Raw genomic sequence first — 16915 nt, 5'->3', positions numbered from 1 at the left:
CGCTGGGTCTCCCAGTGATCTTGTGACATAAGAATCCGTGGCCACTAGGGGTCTGCAGAGCACACACCTCCCCCAGACACGAGAGGAAAGAGTGAGCGGAGAAGACCAACAGTGGATGGCATAACAATGTCATGTGAGCACCGGTGCCAACATTGCTGGGCCGTCGTTCGTTCAAGAGGTGAGAATAAGGTATTTTATTTTACTTGTGGGATTTTACCAGTGGGAAACCCCTTTAATGCTGCTGTCACAGTTGACAGCGGCATTTAAGGTGTTCAACTGATGCAATCAGAGGTTGCTCCCAAAGCAGCAGTTCGACCCACCCCTCAGGTGAACAACACAGCCAGAACTTATGTCCTCGTATGGAGTGGGCTCCAGCACTTGTCCAGATTCGCTGCGGCCCAGCGCTGCCCCTTGAAAAGTGTAAAAATTTTGTGACATTGAGCAAAATTTATTATGGTGGTGTACATGTACGACAGGCAAGAAATAGATTATGGAGGGAAAAAAAAAATATTTTTAACTAATACAAGTGGCAATTAAGTATGAACTTCAAATAAAATAACACATAATTGAGTTCTTATTTGATATGACAGTATACAGTCACACCACCTCATAACACGTATGAGTCTGCAGATTCTCTAAACATGGCGCAATTCATTATTAAATGCAACAGACACTATAATAGTGATGTACCTGTTTTTCTTAGGCAGGCTTTAATATAAAGTTAGCTGGCATAAGATTACCCTCATTTATTAAGAGCACACCTTTTAATAGATCTGGAAGATCTCTGTTGTCTGTGCCAGGAGGTCTCGTCTCAGAGTTGGCATAAATTTGAAATATAAATGAGGCCAGTTTCTGCCATCAATTATAATGTTTGCCTGGCAGTGGAGATCCTGCCCATATTACAAAACATTTTCAAGAACCATAAAAACAGAGGAAACAAGTGCAATTTTAGGCTTAATCGTGACATGGCCATACTTTGCAAAATTCTTTGACAATTTATTACCAAATTCTGTCTCCATCAGTTTTGCTGGCTTACTATTAGGAGGCCAATTTCTGGACTGTAGCACAATCAATAGTTCATTTGTTAACAACAAGTTATCTATTCACGTGACAACTTATTGATTGGTGAGGCTCTGACCTCCACCGATTGGCCAAAAGTAGAACTTTTATCCATGTTAGAATGGAGCTGCGGCGCACATCCTTGTCTGTCACTCCATTAAAAAAGCTGTCCACTACTCAGACAACACCTTCTCAATTGCTATATTAAGCCAGTGCCATTCCAGCTATGATTGCATTCAGGGCCAGCCACAGGATTTGGTGGGCCACGGGCGAAAAAGTCTCAGTGGGCCTCTAATGCATACCACGACTCTTGATGCACAGATACAGCAGAGAAATATAGGTATAGTACATTGCCAAAAGTTTCACTTACATTACAGTAACAAGAGTTATCTATAGTACATTCTACAATAGCTCAGAAGCCAGTGAATCCTTGCAGCGTACAGTGCACGCCCTGGGGATGATTCAAAAGTTTTCATCTCAGACCGGACAGTATAGTCCTCCATACAATATTATGAGCCCCAAATATTGCTCCATACAGTATCATGAGCCCCATATGTTGCTCCATATAGTATCATGAGCCCCATATATTTCTCAATACAGTATGAGCCCCATATATTGCTCCACACAGTATCATGAGCCCCATGTATTGCTCCATACAAAACAATGGGCCCCATATAATGCTCCATGCACAATAATGGGCCCCATATAATGCTCCATGCACAATAATGGGCCCCATATAATGCTCCATATAGAATGATGGGCACCATATAATGCTTCATAGAGAATGGGCTCAATACATAAAAAATAAATCATCAAATACTCAACTCTCCTTGTTCCTCGCCAGCTGCAGCGCCGGTCTCCTCAGCCTCTTCTGTCTCTTTGCACTGCCCAGCACAGTGGGTATGCTGTAGTGACATCATTGCGCCCTCAGACATTGCAGAGATGAGACACTGAAGATACGGGACCCACAGCCAATGGGGAACAAGAAGAGGCAAGTATTTCAAACAGTATAAAGCACGGGGGCTCAGTGCATTCTGATGTCCACAACGGCAAGTGCCCCCCCGCTTGCTTAGGACCCTGGCACTTGTCCGTGACTGCACTGGCTCTCCCAGGGTTCCCTGCAGTCAATCAGTTGCAGCTTCACTCTCCCTTTTTGTCGAATGTAGCCAACATTCAAGGAAAGCCAAAGAGCAGCAGCTCCGACCTCTTCAGAATAACAGTTTCTTCCAAAGGAAGGGACAGTGAAGCAGCCACTGATTGGCTCCAGAGCTCGCGGGACAGAAGGTCATGCGAGTGCCAGTTCAGCCATCGCTGGAATGGAACCCAGCACTGGAGGAGAGGGCAGGCTGCTTTTTTTTTTTTTTTTTTTTTGTTTGTTTTTAAAAGAGGAATATGGCAATTGAAAAGAGGTTGTCCAAGTAGCAGACAGCCCCTCTAATCTTTTATGGGATTTCCAAGCACTGCTCTGAGATTTTTCCTATAGCCCTATACAGAATGAATGGAGCACTCGAACTGCTGCTCCAATTTCTAATGTGGCTAAAAATCTCTGTTCTGCTGATAGGTGAGGGTCCAAACGCTCAAGTCATCACGTTTAGGAAGTAGAAAAAAAAGGGGAGTTTGTCCACAGGGGAAAAATAAGTGAAGTCAGCCTAATAATTTTGGAGAGAAACAGCCGTTTCACCTATAAAACCAAGTAGCCATTAAGATCGGCAGCACATGTTAAATAGATATTTTGTAGCCCAACTGAGTGATTGTGCTACAGTCTTTCACTGCTCCCATGCACAGAATGGTTACTGGGTACAAAAGCATCCTTCTAATTTTGGGGTAGGACTTCAAAGGGTAATATTGTCAAGAAGAGTGTCATTTTCTCAGCCAAAGTGCAAACTGCGATGTCCAAACTGGCAAAGGGTCTATATACCTGAACGCAATCGCCTCATGAACACACAGATTTGGGTCAGGAGACCCTCACTCCGCCGGGTCTGGACATAGACTATAATACAAGGTACACACAAGGAATAATCCTGACTTGCATACAAGGGTAACAAAAACTATATATATATTATATATATATATATATATACATATCTTGGAGAAATAAAAATGTTGTGCTTGTTTTATCTGCTCTTGGGAAAGCTTGGCTGCAAAATACAGCTCTGGAAAAAGGGATCATGGAGCTTTATTTCACCCCTGAAAAATCAAGTTTCTTCTATGCAGCAACGTATTGTCATTACTAACCCGGAGGCTATGTTAGGAGCAGACTCCACTGTGAGATCCATGGGAAATCCAATGACAATAAACCTTCCAGGCAGGAAAATGGAGATTCTGCCATGACCAACACAAGACATTTCGGAGGGTGAATTTGTTGCGCCAACTAAAGTGTTATCTATTTGGGACTTAAAGGGATTTCCCCACAAACAAAGCGAATGGTAAGATTTATTTTAATCAATATAGATCCTGGAATAATAATAATTTCCACAATTGAATGTGTTTAAAAAAAAATGTTCCTGTGCTGAGATAATCTTATAAATGTTCCCCTGCTGTGTACTGTGTAATGGCCGTGTCTGACCGTACAGGTGCTTGGTCTGATCATTCCACATCTCCTGGGCAGAAGAGGAAAAAAAAAGTAAAAAAAAGTATACAGACATTACAACATAGGATCACAGCTGATTCTTTCTTCGAGATCAAACATTTCCCTGCCGGTTATTAAAAAAAAGTTTTAACTCAAAGAAAGAATTATCGGTAGTCCTGTGCTGTAATGTCTGTATACTCCTCTCGTTCATCCCCCTGCATGGGGAGACATAGGCATTATACACAGCAGGGGCACATTTATAAGATTATCTCAGCACAAAAACTTTTTTTTTTTTTTTTTTTCTTTAAACACATCCAACTGGGGAAATTATTACTCGAAGATCTATTGATTAAAATTAACTTTGTTCTTGTGACAACCCCTTTAACTGCCGAGGATGCTTGACGGTGCCAATTGTCCTGTAGATCTTCTGCTCACACAATAGCACATCTAACCAAAATTTGTAGCAGATTTAGGCCACGTGCACACGGTGCGGATTCTGCTGTGGATCTGCAGCGTTTCTGGCCCTGCGGGTCCGCAGCAGATTTAGCTGCGTTGTACAGTACCATTGTTTCCGATGGTAAAACCAAAAACGCTGTGCACATGCTGCGGATTTTTCCACGCGGATTTGCTGCGTGTTACAATCCGCAGCATGTCAATTCTTTGTGCGGATTCCGCTGCAGTTTCACACCTTCTCCATTGTAGAGGTGTGAAACCGCAGGGCTAAACAGCAGGTCTTTTGACCTGAGATTTTATCTGCGGATTTTTACAAATCCGCGTGGAAAAATCCGCAGGACCAAAATCTACGTGTTCACATAGCCTTAAAGCGTTGTTCACATACAGCTTTGAGACTTTACAAGACTGGGAATCCTAGGGTCACACGAGAGTTAAAAAAAAATAAATAAATAATCAGTCCACTTTTCATCCATAGAATTGGGATGATTTAGTCTCACTTATCTATGTGCTTTTTTTTTTTTACTCAGTATTTAATCATTTACAAGACCATCTTCAGCTCCCTATACTACAGAACTGTAATCTGTCCGCAAAAATAGGTTTGGAAGAGATTTTCTCATGAAACATTTCTTCCAGCCTTAATTTTCTCAACCAGGTGTTTTTCAGAACCTCATCACCTCATGGATTTCCCATAGAATTCAATAGGATGAGTGCTCCAAAGAGTTTTTGAAGAGGATTACGGAGCAGATCTGATCCAAAAAAAAAGCCAACAAAGCCCAAGTGTTGGCTTACTACTGCAGAAATACACATCAGATACTGTTCAGGGGCGTGAGAAAGCTGGGTGACAACCCCCAGGTAGGACGGGGGTGATGTCAACAGTGGGGGGGGGTCACTCAGCATTCCCAGGAGCAGAGAAGATTTCTTTTTTTACCTATTCATTAAACTTGTGCGACAAGTGAGTTGTAGAGTCTCCCAGGAAAGTGAAGGATCGCAGGCAGGTTAGTGCATAACGCAAAGCATGCAGGCGACATGACAGGTGACATGCACGGTGACCCCCCCCCCCCACATTTAAAGGGACAGAGAGCATGCTGAGCACACGGACACGGTACATACCGAGCACCACGCACACTAGGTCCAGAACGACAAACGGGATCCTCGTTTTGTCAAACATGTCGCTGGTATTTGCTAAACAGGAGACAAGTGCCGGTCACCGGAGCAGCTCCAGCAGTCTCACGTGTGGAGTGATAGTCCGGGTGGGTGGATTGTCACAGACCACAGACAGGTGACATTCCTCCGGGGTACAGGGCGTCAGTGACTCAGCGCACAGGCTGCGCACGGACAGGAGTCTTATCTGTCTGCACGGAGTCGGCTAGAGCTGTGTAGTGTTGATGGGACGGACCATAAATATGACGTGACGTATGAAGTTATCAGCCAATCATAAATCGGATGGGCAGTCACGGGGGGCGTAGCCCAATCCGCAGCTTCCGTAGGGAATAGAAGCGACCAATCCTGTTCTGCGTCGTCACGATAGGTGTGGTGAGGGCGGAGTCGAATCAAAACTACTAAACTACTCTGGCGTATGCGTATTAGCATGGTAAAGGGTGGGGAGTACGCATGCGCGACAAGTAGGTGCGGGAGGCACTGGCTGCTACTGAACGGAGTGAGGTGCGGCTCGAGGTTGCCGACAGCGACGTCATTACTCTCCTGCGCTTTGATGTGTCGCGCAGTGACGTCACAGGGAGCAGCAGGTGCCAACATGGGTACATTAGGGAATTTCCTGCAGGATCTGTAGCCGAAAAATTCTGCTCAAAAACCTGACTCCCTTCCCAGAAACCGCGCCTTTTTTGTCTTCGCGTTTTCCACGTGTTTTCGTTTTTTGCGCGGCTTTGAAGCGTTTTTTTCCGCTGCGTTTTCAAAACGCATTGAACTAGCCAGAAACGTGGAAAAATCCGTGAAATTAATGAGCATGTTGCGTTCTTTATCGCGATGCTTTTTTTTGTGGTAAAAAAAGCATCAATATGCCCAAAAAGTGCAAAATGCATAGAAATGAATGGGAAGCTTATTTTTTGCGGTTTTATAGGCAAAACCACTAAAAATGCCGCTAAAAAACCGCTGTATGTCAACACAGCCTTATTATTACGTGTGTAGACGGATCCTACAGGAAGGAGTGATTCTTGGGTGTTTAGAATCTCATGTTGGATACATGTAGATCCCCTCACACCAGAATCGGCGCCCTATGATCAGTACTGGGCGCTTTTTTTGTCAACATTGGGAACTTCTAAGCAATTTAACCAGTTCACAACCTGCCAAATGTTTCAATGTTTTGAATAGCTGACATGTGCTCGTAATAGCCGCTGGTGTAATCGCGATCCACCCGCGGCTATTAACCCATTAAATGCCACTGTCACACTCTGACAGCGGCATTTAAAGTGCGCTTCCTGCCATCGGGCCGGAAATCCGCCCACCAGTGACCCCTGTCATGTGATCGCGGGTCACCCACCAGTGGGTTTGCATGACAACCGGAGGTCTCCTGGAGACCTCTATGATTGTCACTGCTGGCTTGCTGTGCAGTGGCTTGCTTGCAGTGGTCAGCGCTCATAGCAAGTGAGTAATTCAGCTACATATAGGCGATGTGATCATCGCCTGTATGTAGCCGAGCCGATCGGTTTATGGCAGCACCTAGCCTCTCATGGAGACTATGGAAGCATGCCAAAAGTAAAAACAAGAAAAGTTTATAAAAATATTTAAAAAGTATAAAAGTTTAAATCACCCCCGTTTCATAGAATCATAGAATGGTAGAGTTGCAAGGGACCTCCTGGGCCATCTGGTCCAACCCCCTGCTCAAAGCAGGATTCGCTAAATCATCCCAGATAGATGTCTGTCCAGCCTGTGTTTGAAGACTTCTATTGAAGGAGAACTCACCACTTCTCGTGGCAGCCTGTTCCACTCATTGATCACTCTGTCAAAAAGTTTTTTCTAATATCTAATCTGTGTCTCCTCCCATTCAGTTTCATCCCATTGCTTCTAGTCTTTCCTTGTACAAATGAGAATAAAGATGATCCTTCTACAATGTGACAGCCCTTTAGATATTTGTAGACAGCTATTAAGTCTCCCCTCAGTCTTCTATTCTGCAAACTAAACATTCCCAAATCCTGCAACCTTTCCTCATAAGACAGGGTTTGCAGACTGGTCACCATTCTGGTCGCTCTTTTCTGCACTTGCCCCATTCAAAATACAACAATAAAAAAAAACAAACACACATATTAGGTATCGCCGCGTTCTTAATCGCCCGATCTATCAATAAAAAAAAAGGATTAACCGGATCGGTAAATGGCGTAGCAACAAAAAAGTAAAAACGCCAGAATTACTTTTTTGGTTGCTGCGAAATTGCATTAAAATGCTATAATGGGCGATCGAAAGATCGTATCTGCACCAAAATGGTATCATTAAAAACGTCAGCTCAGAGGGCACCCAACCTGAGATCCAGACCTCACCCAACCTGAAATCACAAAAAATGGAGACGCTATGGGTATCGGAAAATGGAGCATTTTTTTTAACAAAGTAATTTTTTTTTCACCACTTAGATAAAAAAGAACCTAGACATGTCGGGTGGCTATGAAATCGTAATGACCTGGAGAATCATAATGGCAGGTCAGTTTTAGCATTTAGTGAACATGGTGAAAAAAAAACAAACAAGTGTGGGATTGCACTTTATTTGCAATTTCACTGCACTAGGAATTTTTTTTCCATTTTTGTGTACACGATATGGTAAAACCATATGTTTCAAAAGTACAACTTGTCCCACAAAAAAACAAGGCCCCACGTGGCCATATTGATGGAAAAATAAAAAAGTTATGGCTGTGGGAAGAAGGGGAGAAAAAACAAATGAAAATGGGCTGCGGCGCAAAGGGGTTAATGTCTATGGGTGACCTGGAAGTATTTAAAGAGGTTGTCCACTACTTTTACATTGATGGCCTATGTCACGGATTCCTACTTCGGTATCACGCAATAAACAAAGAGATGAGTGAACAATCCCAAGAACCTTCATTACATGCAAACCGAAAGGTGCATAAAACAATCCACCACACAGAGGATAAAATAGTCCAGAAACGGGATAAATGCGAGTCACAGTCCTCCACTTAGAGATCGATATGGCTGAAGATACTTCTACATGTAGGGCTCCTCCAGCATTGGTATCCAGGGTAATCAGAGTTTCTCCAAGTCTCTGTGGGGTATTGGCCTTAGCATCAACATCCCACAAAGAATGTATCTTACTGTTCTGCATGTCCTTCTCCTCAGGCCCCCTCCTTATATCCAGGAGTATGCAGTCAGGATGGAGTGTTTCAAGACCCTCAGACCTACGAATGGTGCCTCAGAGATCAAGGCACTATTGGGGGTGATTTGCGGTATTTGGAGAGCAGAGGGGTCATGAATAGACAGTCAAGAAAAGTCAGCAGGGGTTCATCAAGATGCATGGACACATTCAGTCTGCAGATGGTAACAGTGATTTCAATTATCATACGCTTTGTAAGGTAGTTTAGACTATAGACAAGGTGGGGAATGCACAACATGATAGAGAGCAACCAGACAACACTCCTAAAATCATTAAAAATATAAATATAGACAGAATGATACCCCACACACCAACACAGCCTATTCTTAGAATAGACCATCAATACATGATTTTCTGGGTTCAGCATCCGAGACCCCCACCGATCTGCTACTATTGGTGGCAGCGGAGTTGCCGGCTAGAAGTACTTACTTGTAGAGCTGGCCATCTACTTTTAGTGGCCTCCTCAGTGTATTTCTCATCCGCCTCCTATACAAATCGTTAAGAAGCGGATTTGCAGTAGCAAGTCCCGGCCACTACAAGTAAATACTTCTGGCCTCTGCCACCGATAACAGCTGATTGGCCAGGTGCCCTACCCTGGCTGATTACACATTGATGACCTATTCTGAGGATAGGCCATTCATGCAAAAATAGTAGTAGACAACCTATTTAATGAAGAAAACCATGCATTCCTGGCCACCTTTACTGTGGACAACATGCAATAGGGCTTTCTATTCACAAGAGAGGCCACACCCAGTTTTCACATTTACGGTGTGTCTTTCGGATACTGATCGAAAAGACCCAATCCCCTTAAAATGATTTGTAACTAGAGAGGTCGTCTGGTTCAAATCGATAAGTCTGCAGTCCCTCTACTGCAATGTTTTTCTCTGGACTGGTTCTGTCATAGGAAAAAATCAGACATGTACACAAACTCATAGCATTATAGTGGTTCAAGTGCGATCTGATGTTTTGTCAGATTGCACTTGGACCCATAATACAGTTGTCTGCACGAGCCTTATGGCTGTCTAGTTTGGGTCAGGAAACCTATGGGTGATATGAGCATTTCAGTGCTGGTTCAAAAAAGTTGATGTGTCACGTAGCATGTATATAAAAGATACACTGGACACCATCAGCTAACTGCATAAAATTTTATTATGGGTACAAACCCAACCAATCCTGGAGTGGGAAAATACTGTAGGTCTCCTTTCTCTCTTGGACTCTGGACAGTGTTAGTTGGGATCTGGATTGAGTAAGCTTGTTTTGGTTTTTCCTTGAAATTGTCTTTCAGTGGATTATGCAAAAATTATTCAGAAAGCATCAACAATACGTTGGTTTAAAAAGCCGAATAATGGTAAATTACCTTAAAATGGTTGTATTTGTTGTTGCATAGCCAGAATTTGCAATCTATACCTAGAAGAAGAAAAGAGTCGAATGAAAGAAACCAACACTTTTGCCAATAAAGATGATCTAAAGAACCTTTTTTGGTTCAGGGATGGTGTGATATTTCTGAATAGGTTTATATATTGAGACTACTGACTAGATGTCTTATACCGGTCCTGTTAAGATGTTGCAGAGCGTATTTTGATATGAAAAGGATGTCTAGTAGCACTTCACTCAGTGTGCATAGGCTACCATTAGTGTTGGCACTGTGAGACCTGTTTACACAGGATAATGCACCACCATGAACAATGTTTTTTTTTGCACTGTGCAAAATATTTCACCTGATGAATGAGTGTTTTTCAAATTTAGATGCACATCTAAACATCTAGTTTTCGACCAACCTACTCTGAATTAGAAAATCTGTTTAATAATCTCTCACAAAGAGGGCAGAGGTTCATGGATCTGGGCCTACCTTATTTGGGTATTGACCTTAGACCCCAGTGTCCCAATGGACACTATTGCAAAACTATGAAAATCTAATTGTCTATTTCTCTCTCTGTCTTTCTCATGCCATGTTCATGATTTTTTTTTGTCCTGCCATATAACGCGTTGATCTTTTAATTCTTTGTGCTGTTTGGTGATATAGTTTTTATTTTCATTGGAGTGTAACTAGTACAAAATCTGTTCTTGATCAATGCTTCAGGAGCATTCTTATTTGGTTTTTTTTTATGACTTTTTTGTGCACCTTGCTCTACCTAATAATACTTCCTTGAAAGGTTTACATTTTTGGGGTTTGCGTTCATAAATAACTAGTTATTTGTTGCACATTTTGTGTTTGTGCTTGCTGGACAGGGCCTTGCTATGTTGTTGCAGTCTCACTTGGGCTGTCTGTCTTTCATATTATGATTTTTTAGGCTTGTCAGTATAGATGAGCAGATCACTTTGTGCCACCCCCTTCTGCTGTCCAGGTCAGTACTTTTTGGCTTTGGAGATGAGCTATGTAAATGTCCTCACTCTTTAGAATCCCAGGCTCGGCTTATAAGTAGCTGGTCTAACCCTTGTGCGTTGCACAGATGACATCATTCCAGACAGGTGAAACAAACGCTACTCAGGGAAAGCCAGCCGTTTGGGAAATTCATGTAGTTCCTGTCCAGATCCATAGAGCTTTGACATGGACCTGAGTTACGCAAAGCGATCAACTCATCTCTACTGGCTAGATGTTGTCCAACTCATTGTTAAAAAATTAATAATAATGAGGGAAAAGTTTGCTAGGTTTATAACCTGGATGGGTATTGGAATGCAATGCTCGGATTGGCTGGTGGCTCTCCATACCTGAGTGTGACATCTGCAGTGTCAGACTGAAGAACACTGGGCCCACCCAAAGATTTGATTTTGAGGTCCCACCTTTCTCACTCACTAAAGAGCCCCATAGCAGCTGCAAGGTTTGCACAATGAACTCTCCTGAAGGAGAAGAAAGGGCCCACCGGAGGATTCTCTGGTGGGCCAGTCCAACCCTGGATATCTGCATAGGAATACATGGTGTCACAACCCCGTTGGGAGAGCTGCTAATCAGTGTGAGCATTGCATTGTAATCTCCATTGGAGTTCTATGGCCGTCTGACTCTTTCCTAAAACCTTTCACTTCAATTGCATTTTTTCTTGGCTAATTTCCTCAAAACAATTTCAACCTGGTGTTCTTAACAGCTATGGAATGGAACATGGAATTATGGTAGATACAAGACCAAACTTGGTAGTTTTGATCAGATGCAAGTTATCTGTAAGTGATAAACATGGTTTACAATGCATAACGTTTGGATAACATAAGTATATAACATCATTTAAATCCAACCGAACACATATGCAAAAGGGGGCTGGAGTTTGACCAGTTTGAGCTCAATTTTAAGAGACAGTTTGAGAACACAAGATGAGAAAGCAAAAACCAAGGTGTAGTGAGGATGTGAGATTTTGGTGCAGGGAGTTATTAGGCCAGAAATGTATGTAGAGGGCTTGTAATGTACATTATTAGTATTTATGATGGATTTCTCTGTGAATTGGGGAGCCAGGAAAATGGGATGGCAGTAGGAAGAGGCAGAATATTAAGAACAGCAGTGGATAAAACTGGAGGCGTAGTTGAAGGTGGTTTAGAGTGATGCTAAAGTACTAAAAGGGAGGTTACAGAGGTACATTGCAATAATGTAGGTGGGAGATGATGTCATCCATGTGTTTGTGGACTCCATATTTTGAAGAAGGCATGTTTGAGAAATTTGTGTTGAAGTTGGCAGGGATGTAATAAGAGCCCTAATTTGTGATTTAAAAGGAACTTCAGAATCAAGCATTTCCCAGAACAGAGCAATGAGGGTCCAGTAACTGAGATAGTCCAAGATGAGAGCAGGTGTTTGAAAATCAAACTAAGTTTGTGATGCCTAGGAATAACTGAGGTTGTTACAGGAGAACTGGTTAGCTGAGTTTTATGCAAAAGACAGATCTAGATGGAGGGGTGTGGAGTAATGTTGTGAGGCTTTGACAGCACATTTGACGTGAAAAAACCCCAGCACTTTCTGCAGAGTGTTGTTTTGAAGTTTAGTCAGTCCAAAAGGAATTGTATAGAAAGACTCCTGTTTATCACACTGTGCTCTGTGTAATGTGGAAGAAGCTTTTACAATATAAGTCTATGAAGCATCAGAATAAAACACCATAAGATTGTATTGTAAAATAGTCTTCCGCCTCAGGCATAGATCATAGAGCGATCCCGAGAGTTTGTAGAGCAGTGACGTCACTGAGTAGAGGAGTGGAACAGCGCTGCATACTGGAGAAGATGGCAGTAGGCGAGTATATTAGCATAGTTAAACTAGAGTACTTACCCAAATCCACAGGGAGATCTGCTCATGGGAGAGCTTCTAAAAATGCAAATTGAGTAATAAGATAGGAAGTAAGAGCTGAAAAGGAGATAATAGGAGAAAACCTGATGGTTGTTATTTTAAATGAAGAAGGGAAGATGTCAGGGGATACTGTAAATTTAACAACACAAATTGGGGCTGGGATAAACACTGTCTTAAAGATTGTGACTTAAGTGGAATTCGACAGATTTAAGTGCTCATGAATTGAGCTATGATCTGCCAACTTGTGTGGAAAGTTTTCCATCAGTAATGTTAATAGTCAGTTGTATAAAGATTTCGAAAATATTGGCGTTTGAAGCTTTCTGTTCTGTTTGAGAGATGAGGCCAAGTTTTTTTTTTGTTGAGAGATGCAGCAAATAAAGCTGAAAGTCCAATGTTGGGTTTAGTTTGTTAGAATCGTGTGCTATGAGAGTATTGTGAACAGTCTGCTTTGGAGAAGTGAGTGCAGACTTTTGTAGCATTGTTGTGGAACAAGGTAATTGTGTTATCATTGAAAGTAGCAGCTGCTTTTGCCTCCTGAAATGAACTTAATTTGTCAGAGCAGTGCAACACAAATAAGTCTGAAAGTGTGTTGGTGAATAGGATTCTTGTAGTGTCTACAATTTGCTCCATATGGGGAATTGGGTGTTTGCAAAGAAAATGAGAGTTACTCTAAGTAGATTGTGGTCTTGTTGGGGAATAGGTGAGTTTAACTTGGCAATATAGGCAAGTGAATGTAAAGTTTAGTGTGTGTCCATCTTTGTATTTTGGTGTGGAATATCAGTGATAGAACATGTACAGCACCATTGACTCAATGGTGCTATAGAAATAAATAATAATAATAATAATAATAACAATAATAATAAATAGAACAAAGCAAGGGGAAAGATTTGAAATTTAAAAATGATAATGGGTGTTGGGGGGTGAGAGTATATACGACTTGAAAGGAAGGGTAGCAGGTAGTGAAGTCATTGATAATGTTATTGATAGGGCGTGTTGGATGTTAAATAAAGTCCTTTTTTAAGTGGTACATAGAGCAAGCAGGAAGGCACAGGTGGAAAAGAAAGGAAAGAGTTAAAGCAAAAGGTATTTGATAAGACAGTGCCAACTTCTCCAATATGCTTGTTCTATTGGGATAAATTGTAAGTGATGTGATTAGGTCCCAGAAAGAGTGCAAAAGAGGATTCTGTCTAAGGCCTCTTTCACACATCAGTATTTTTGATCAGTATTTCATCAGTATTTGTATGCCAAAACCAGGAATGTCTCCAAAATAAGGAACACGTGTCAGTCTTTCAATTATATTTTTTCTCGGTAAGTTCCATTCCTGGCTTTGGCATACAAACACTGATGCAAAATACTGACCAAATACTGACGTGTGAATGAGCCTTAAGATAGTGTCAGACATGTTTCCATGTATTCTATTAAGAATAACTTGCTGTAAAGGAAAAAGTTATAGCTCGAGCAAATATTTTGCTGGCTAACTTTTTTGGTTGGTTCACCAAATAGTGAAATGCTGAGCTGACAATATTTTGGATTAAAGGGGATAATGACTTAGTGATAGTCTGGTGACTGGAGGTTGCAAACATGCACAAATTAAATGCTAAATTTTAAGGAAGCCAAGGTGGTTAAGTGACAGCAACAAAAGTAATGTGAAGCCAAGAGTGCAGTAGTTTATTCTTGATTTATTCCACTCTAGTTATGGTTTTTTTTTTTTTAAAGAAAATTTAAATTTATGTAGCCCTTACCTTCCGTTCCCTTCTGGTTCAATTCTGGTATAATTCGGAATTGTGCACTTAAGAAGTTGCACTTTGGAAGGTTGCACAAAAATGACCAAGGTCACAAATGACCACATGACTTACATTTATACTATGTACCTTAGTAATTAATGTTAGAACACCAGGTGTGGAAATAGGATGGATTGACATGACAGCAAACTGCATAGGTACAGACACTCTCAAAAAATGGATACAATGAATAGTATTAGTCAATTCCAAATTAAATGATCCCTGTATAAAATCTGCATAAAAAGTCAAAATATTGATGAATGATACACACAAATAGTTAATATATATTTCTGCATCAGCCATTGAAGTGTCGAGGAACCTCCGGGCGGCCTGCGCCCTACGCCAAGACACCCCCTCCCCTTCGGGCACGAGACTCCGCGATGTTGGAGAGCTGCGTCGGAGGGCCGCTCGTCGGACCGGCGGGCCCCAACTCATACTTACCTGGCAGGGGAGATACCATGATCATTAAGGTGGTTCTCCCAGGGTGAGGCTCATCCATTGCACTCCGGGTGTGCTGACCCCTGCGATTTCCCCAAATGCGGGAAACTCGACTGCATAATTTGTGGTAGTGGGGGACTGCGTTCGCGCTTTCCCCTGATTTCCTCTGGTCAAAGACAGAAGCCGACCCACCGAAAGAAACGTGCTCTGGCAGAGCCGCACGTCACGTCACACCTGTTGCCAGAGCTAGAATACTTTGGAGCAGCTCAAAGCGGCGTCAGTTGTGGCCTTTGGCTCCCCCTTGTGGGGGAGGCCTGCCACAACTTCCGTGCATCGCTGTGTGTCTTTTTGCTTGGCTTGTCTGTTCCTTGCTGCCTTTGGCCCTTTTGGGGCTCCCTGGGCTGGTGGGGATTGATCAGCTCGCCTGCGTCTTATTCACTTGGCCACTGGGCCGGGAGGAGGAGGGGGGCAGCAGCAGCAGCAGCAGCAGCTGGAGCTGTCTGCATGTTCCCCGGGTGGGAGCAGCGGCGTGAGCGAGGCTGGGGTGGAGCCAATGGCCCTACATGCAAATGACTCTGGCTGCTGCTGGGCATCTTGGACGGCTTGGGACTCAGTCGAGCTCGGCCTGCCCCGTGGGGGTTGGACCGGGCGCCAGCCAGCGCCTCCCACTCAACGAGCCTCCGGGCGGCCTGCGCCCTACGCCAAGACACCCCCTCCCCTTCGGGCACGAGACTCCGCGATGTTGGAGAGCTGCGTCGGAGGGCCGCTCGTCGGACCGGCGGGCCCCAACTCATACTTACCTGGCAGGGGAGATACCATGATCATTAAGGTGGTTCTCCCAGGGTGAGGCTCATCCATTGCACTCCGGGTGTGCTGACCCCTGCGATTTCCCCAAATGCGGGAAACTCGACTGCATAATTTGTGGTAGTGGGGGACTGCGTTCGCGCTTTCCCCTGATTTCCTCTGGTCAAAGACAGAAGCCGACCCACCGAAAGAAACGTGCTCTGGCAGAGCCGCACGTCACGTCACACCTGTTGCCAGAGCTAGAATACTTTGGAGCAGCTCAAAGCGGCGTCAGTTGTGGCCTTTGGCTCCCCCTTGTGGGGGAGGCCTGCCACAACTTCCGTGCATCGCTGTGTGTCTTTTTGCTTGGCTTGTCTGTTCCTTGCTGCCTTTGGCCCTTTTGGGGCTCCCTGGGCTGGTGGGGATTGATCAGCTCGCCTGCGTCTTATTCACTTGGCCACTGGGCCGGGAGGAGGAGGGGGGCGGCAGCAGCAGCAGCAGCAGCAGCAGCAGCTGGAGCTGTCTGCATGTTCCCCGGGTGGGAGCAGCGGCGTGAGCGAGGCTGGGGTGGAGCCAATGGCCCTACATGCAAATGACTCTGGCTGCTGCTGGGCATCTTGGACGGCTTGGGACTCAGTCGAGCTCGGCCTGCCCCGTGGGGGTTGGACCGGGCGCCAGCCAGCGCCTCCCACTCAACGAGCCTCCGGGCGGCCTGCGCCCTACGCCAAGACACCCCCTCCCCTTCGGGCACGAGACTCCGCGATGTTGGAGAGCTGCGTCGGAGGGCCGCTCGTCGGACCGGCGGGCCCCAACTCATACTTACCTGGCAGGGGAGATACCATGATCACTAAGGTGGTTCTCCCAGGGTGAGGCTCATCCATTGCACTCCGGGTGTGCTGACCCCTGCGATTTCCCCAAATGCGGGAAACTCGACTGCATAATTTGTGGTAGTGGGGGACTGCGTTCGCGCTTTCCCCTGATTTCCTCTGGTCAAAGACAGAAGCCGACCCACCGAAAGAAACGTGCTCTGGCAGAGCCGCACGTCACGTCACACCTGTTGCCAGAGCTAGAATACTTTGGAGCAGCTCAAAGCGGCGTCAGTTGTGGCCTTTGGCTCCCCCTTGTGGGGGAGGCCTGCCACAACTTCCGTGCATCGCTGTGTGTCTTTTTGCTTGGCTTGTCTGTTCCTTGCTGCCTTTGGCCCTTTTGGGGCTCCCTGGGCTGGTGGGGATTGATCAGCTCGCCTG

General features: G+C 44.2%; 1 protein-coding gene and 3 non-coding genes across 5 annotated transcripts in view; 3 read left to right on the top strand and 1 right to left on the bottom strand.

Moving 5' to 3' along the window:
* The window catches only part of PLPP1 (phospholipid phosphatase 1), a 140442-nt gene extending 134963 nt beyond the window's left edge, over nt 1–5479 (bottom strand). Inside the window, exon 1 of one of the 2 annotated variants that reach the window (XM_073559937.1) lies at nt 5192–5479. In XM_073559937.1, coding sequence (XP_073416038.1) covers nt 5192–5249 — 58 coding nt within the window. In that variant the 5' untranslated portion in view covers nt 5250–5479. The remainder of the gene's footprint in view (nt 1–5191) is intronic. The other variant, XM_073559938.1, reaches the window with a different exon arrangement.
* A 9401-nt stretch (nt 5480–14880) lies between these two features.
* LOC141072794 (U1 spliceosomal RNA) lies at nt 14881–15044 on the top strand. Its single transcript, XR_012226846.1, has one exon. It is a non-coding gene; the product is annotated as a U1 spliceosomal RNA (small nuclear RNA).
* Nucleotides 15045–15677: 633 nt separating this feature from the next.
* Nucleotides 15678–15841, top strand: LOC141072782 (U1 spliceosomal RNA). Its single transcript, XR_012226835.1, has one exon. It is a non-coding gene; the product is annotated as a U1 spliceosomal RNA (small nuclear RNA).
* Nucleotides 15842–16483: 642 nt separating this feature from the next.
* LOC141072740 (U1 spliceosomal RNA) lies at nt 16484–16647 on the top strand. Its single transcript, XR_012226803.1, has one exon. It is a non-coding gene; the product is annotated as a U1 spliceosomal RNA (small nuclear RNA).
* The last annotated feature ends 268 nt before the right edge of the window (nt 16648–16915 follow it).

The sequence above is a fragment of the Dendrobates tinctorius genome, unplaced genomic scaffold, assembly GCF_039654945.1.
Source record: "Dendrobates tinctorius isolate UK_male_01 unplaced genomic scaffold, ASM3965494v1 ptg000285l, whole genome shotgun sequence".
Classification (NCBI taxonomy): Eukaryota; Metazoa; Chordata; class Amphibia; order Anura; family Dendrobatidae; genus Dendrobates; species Dendrobates tinctorius.
Note: the sequence above shows the minus strand (reverse complement) of the source record. Positions and strands in the feature narration are given on the sequence as shown.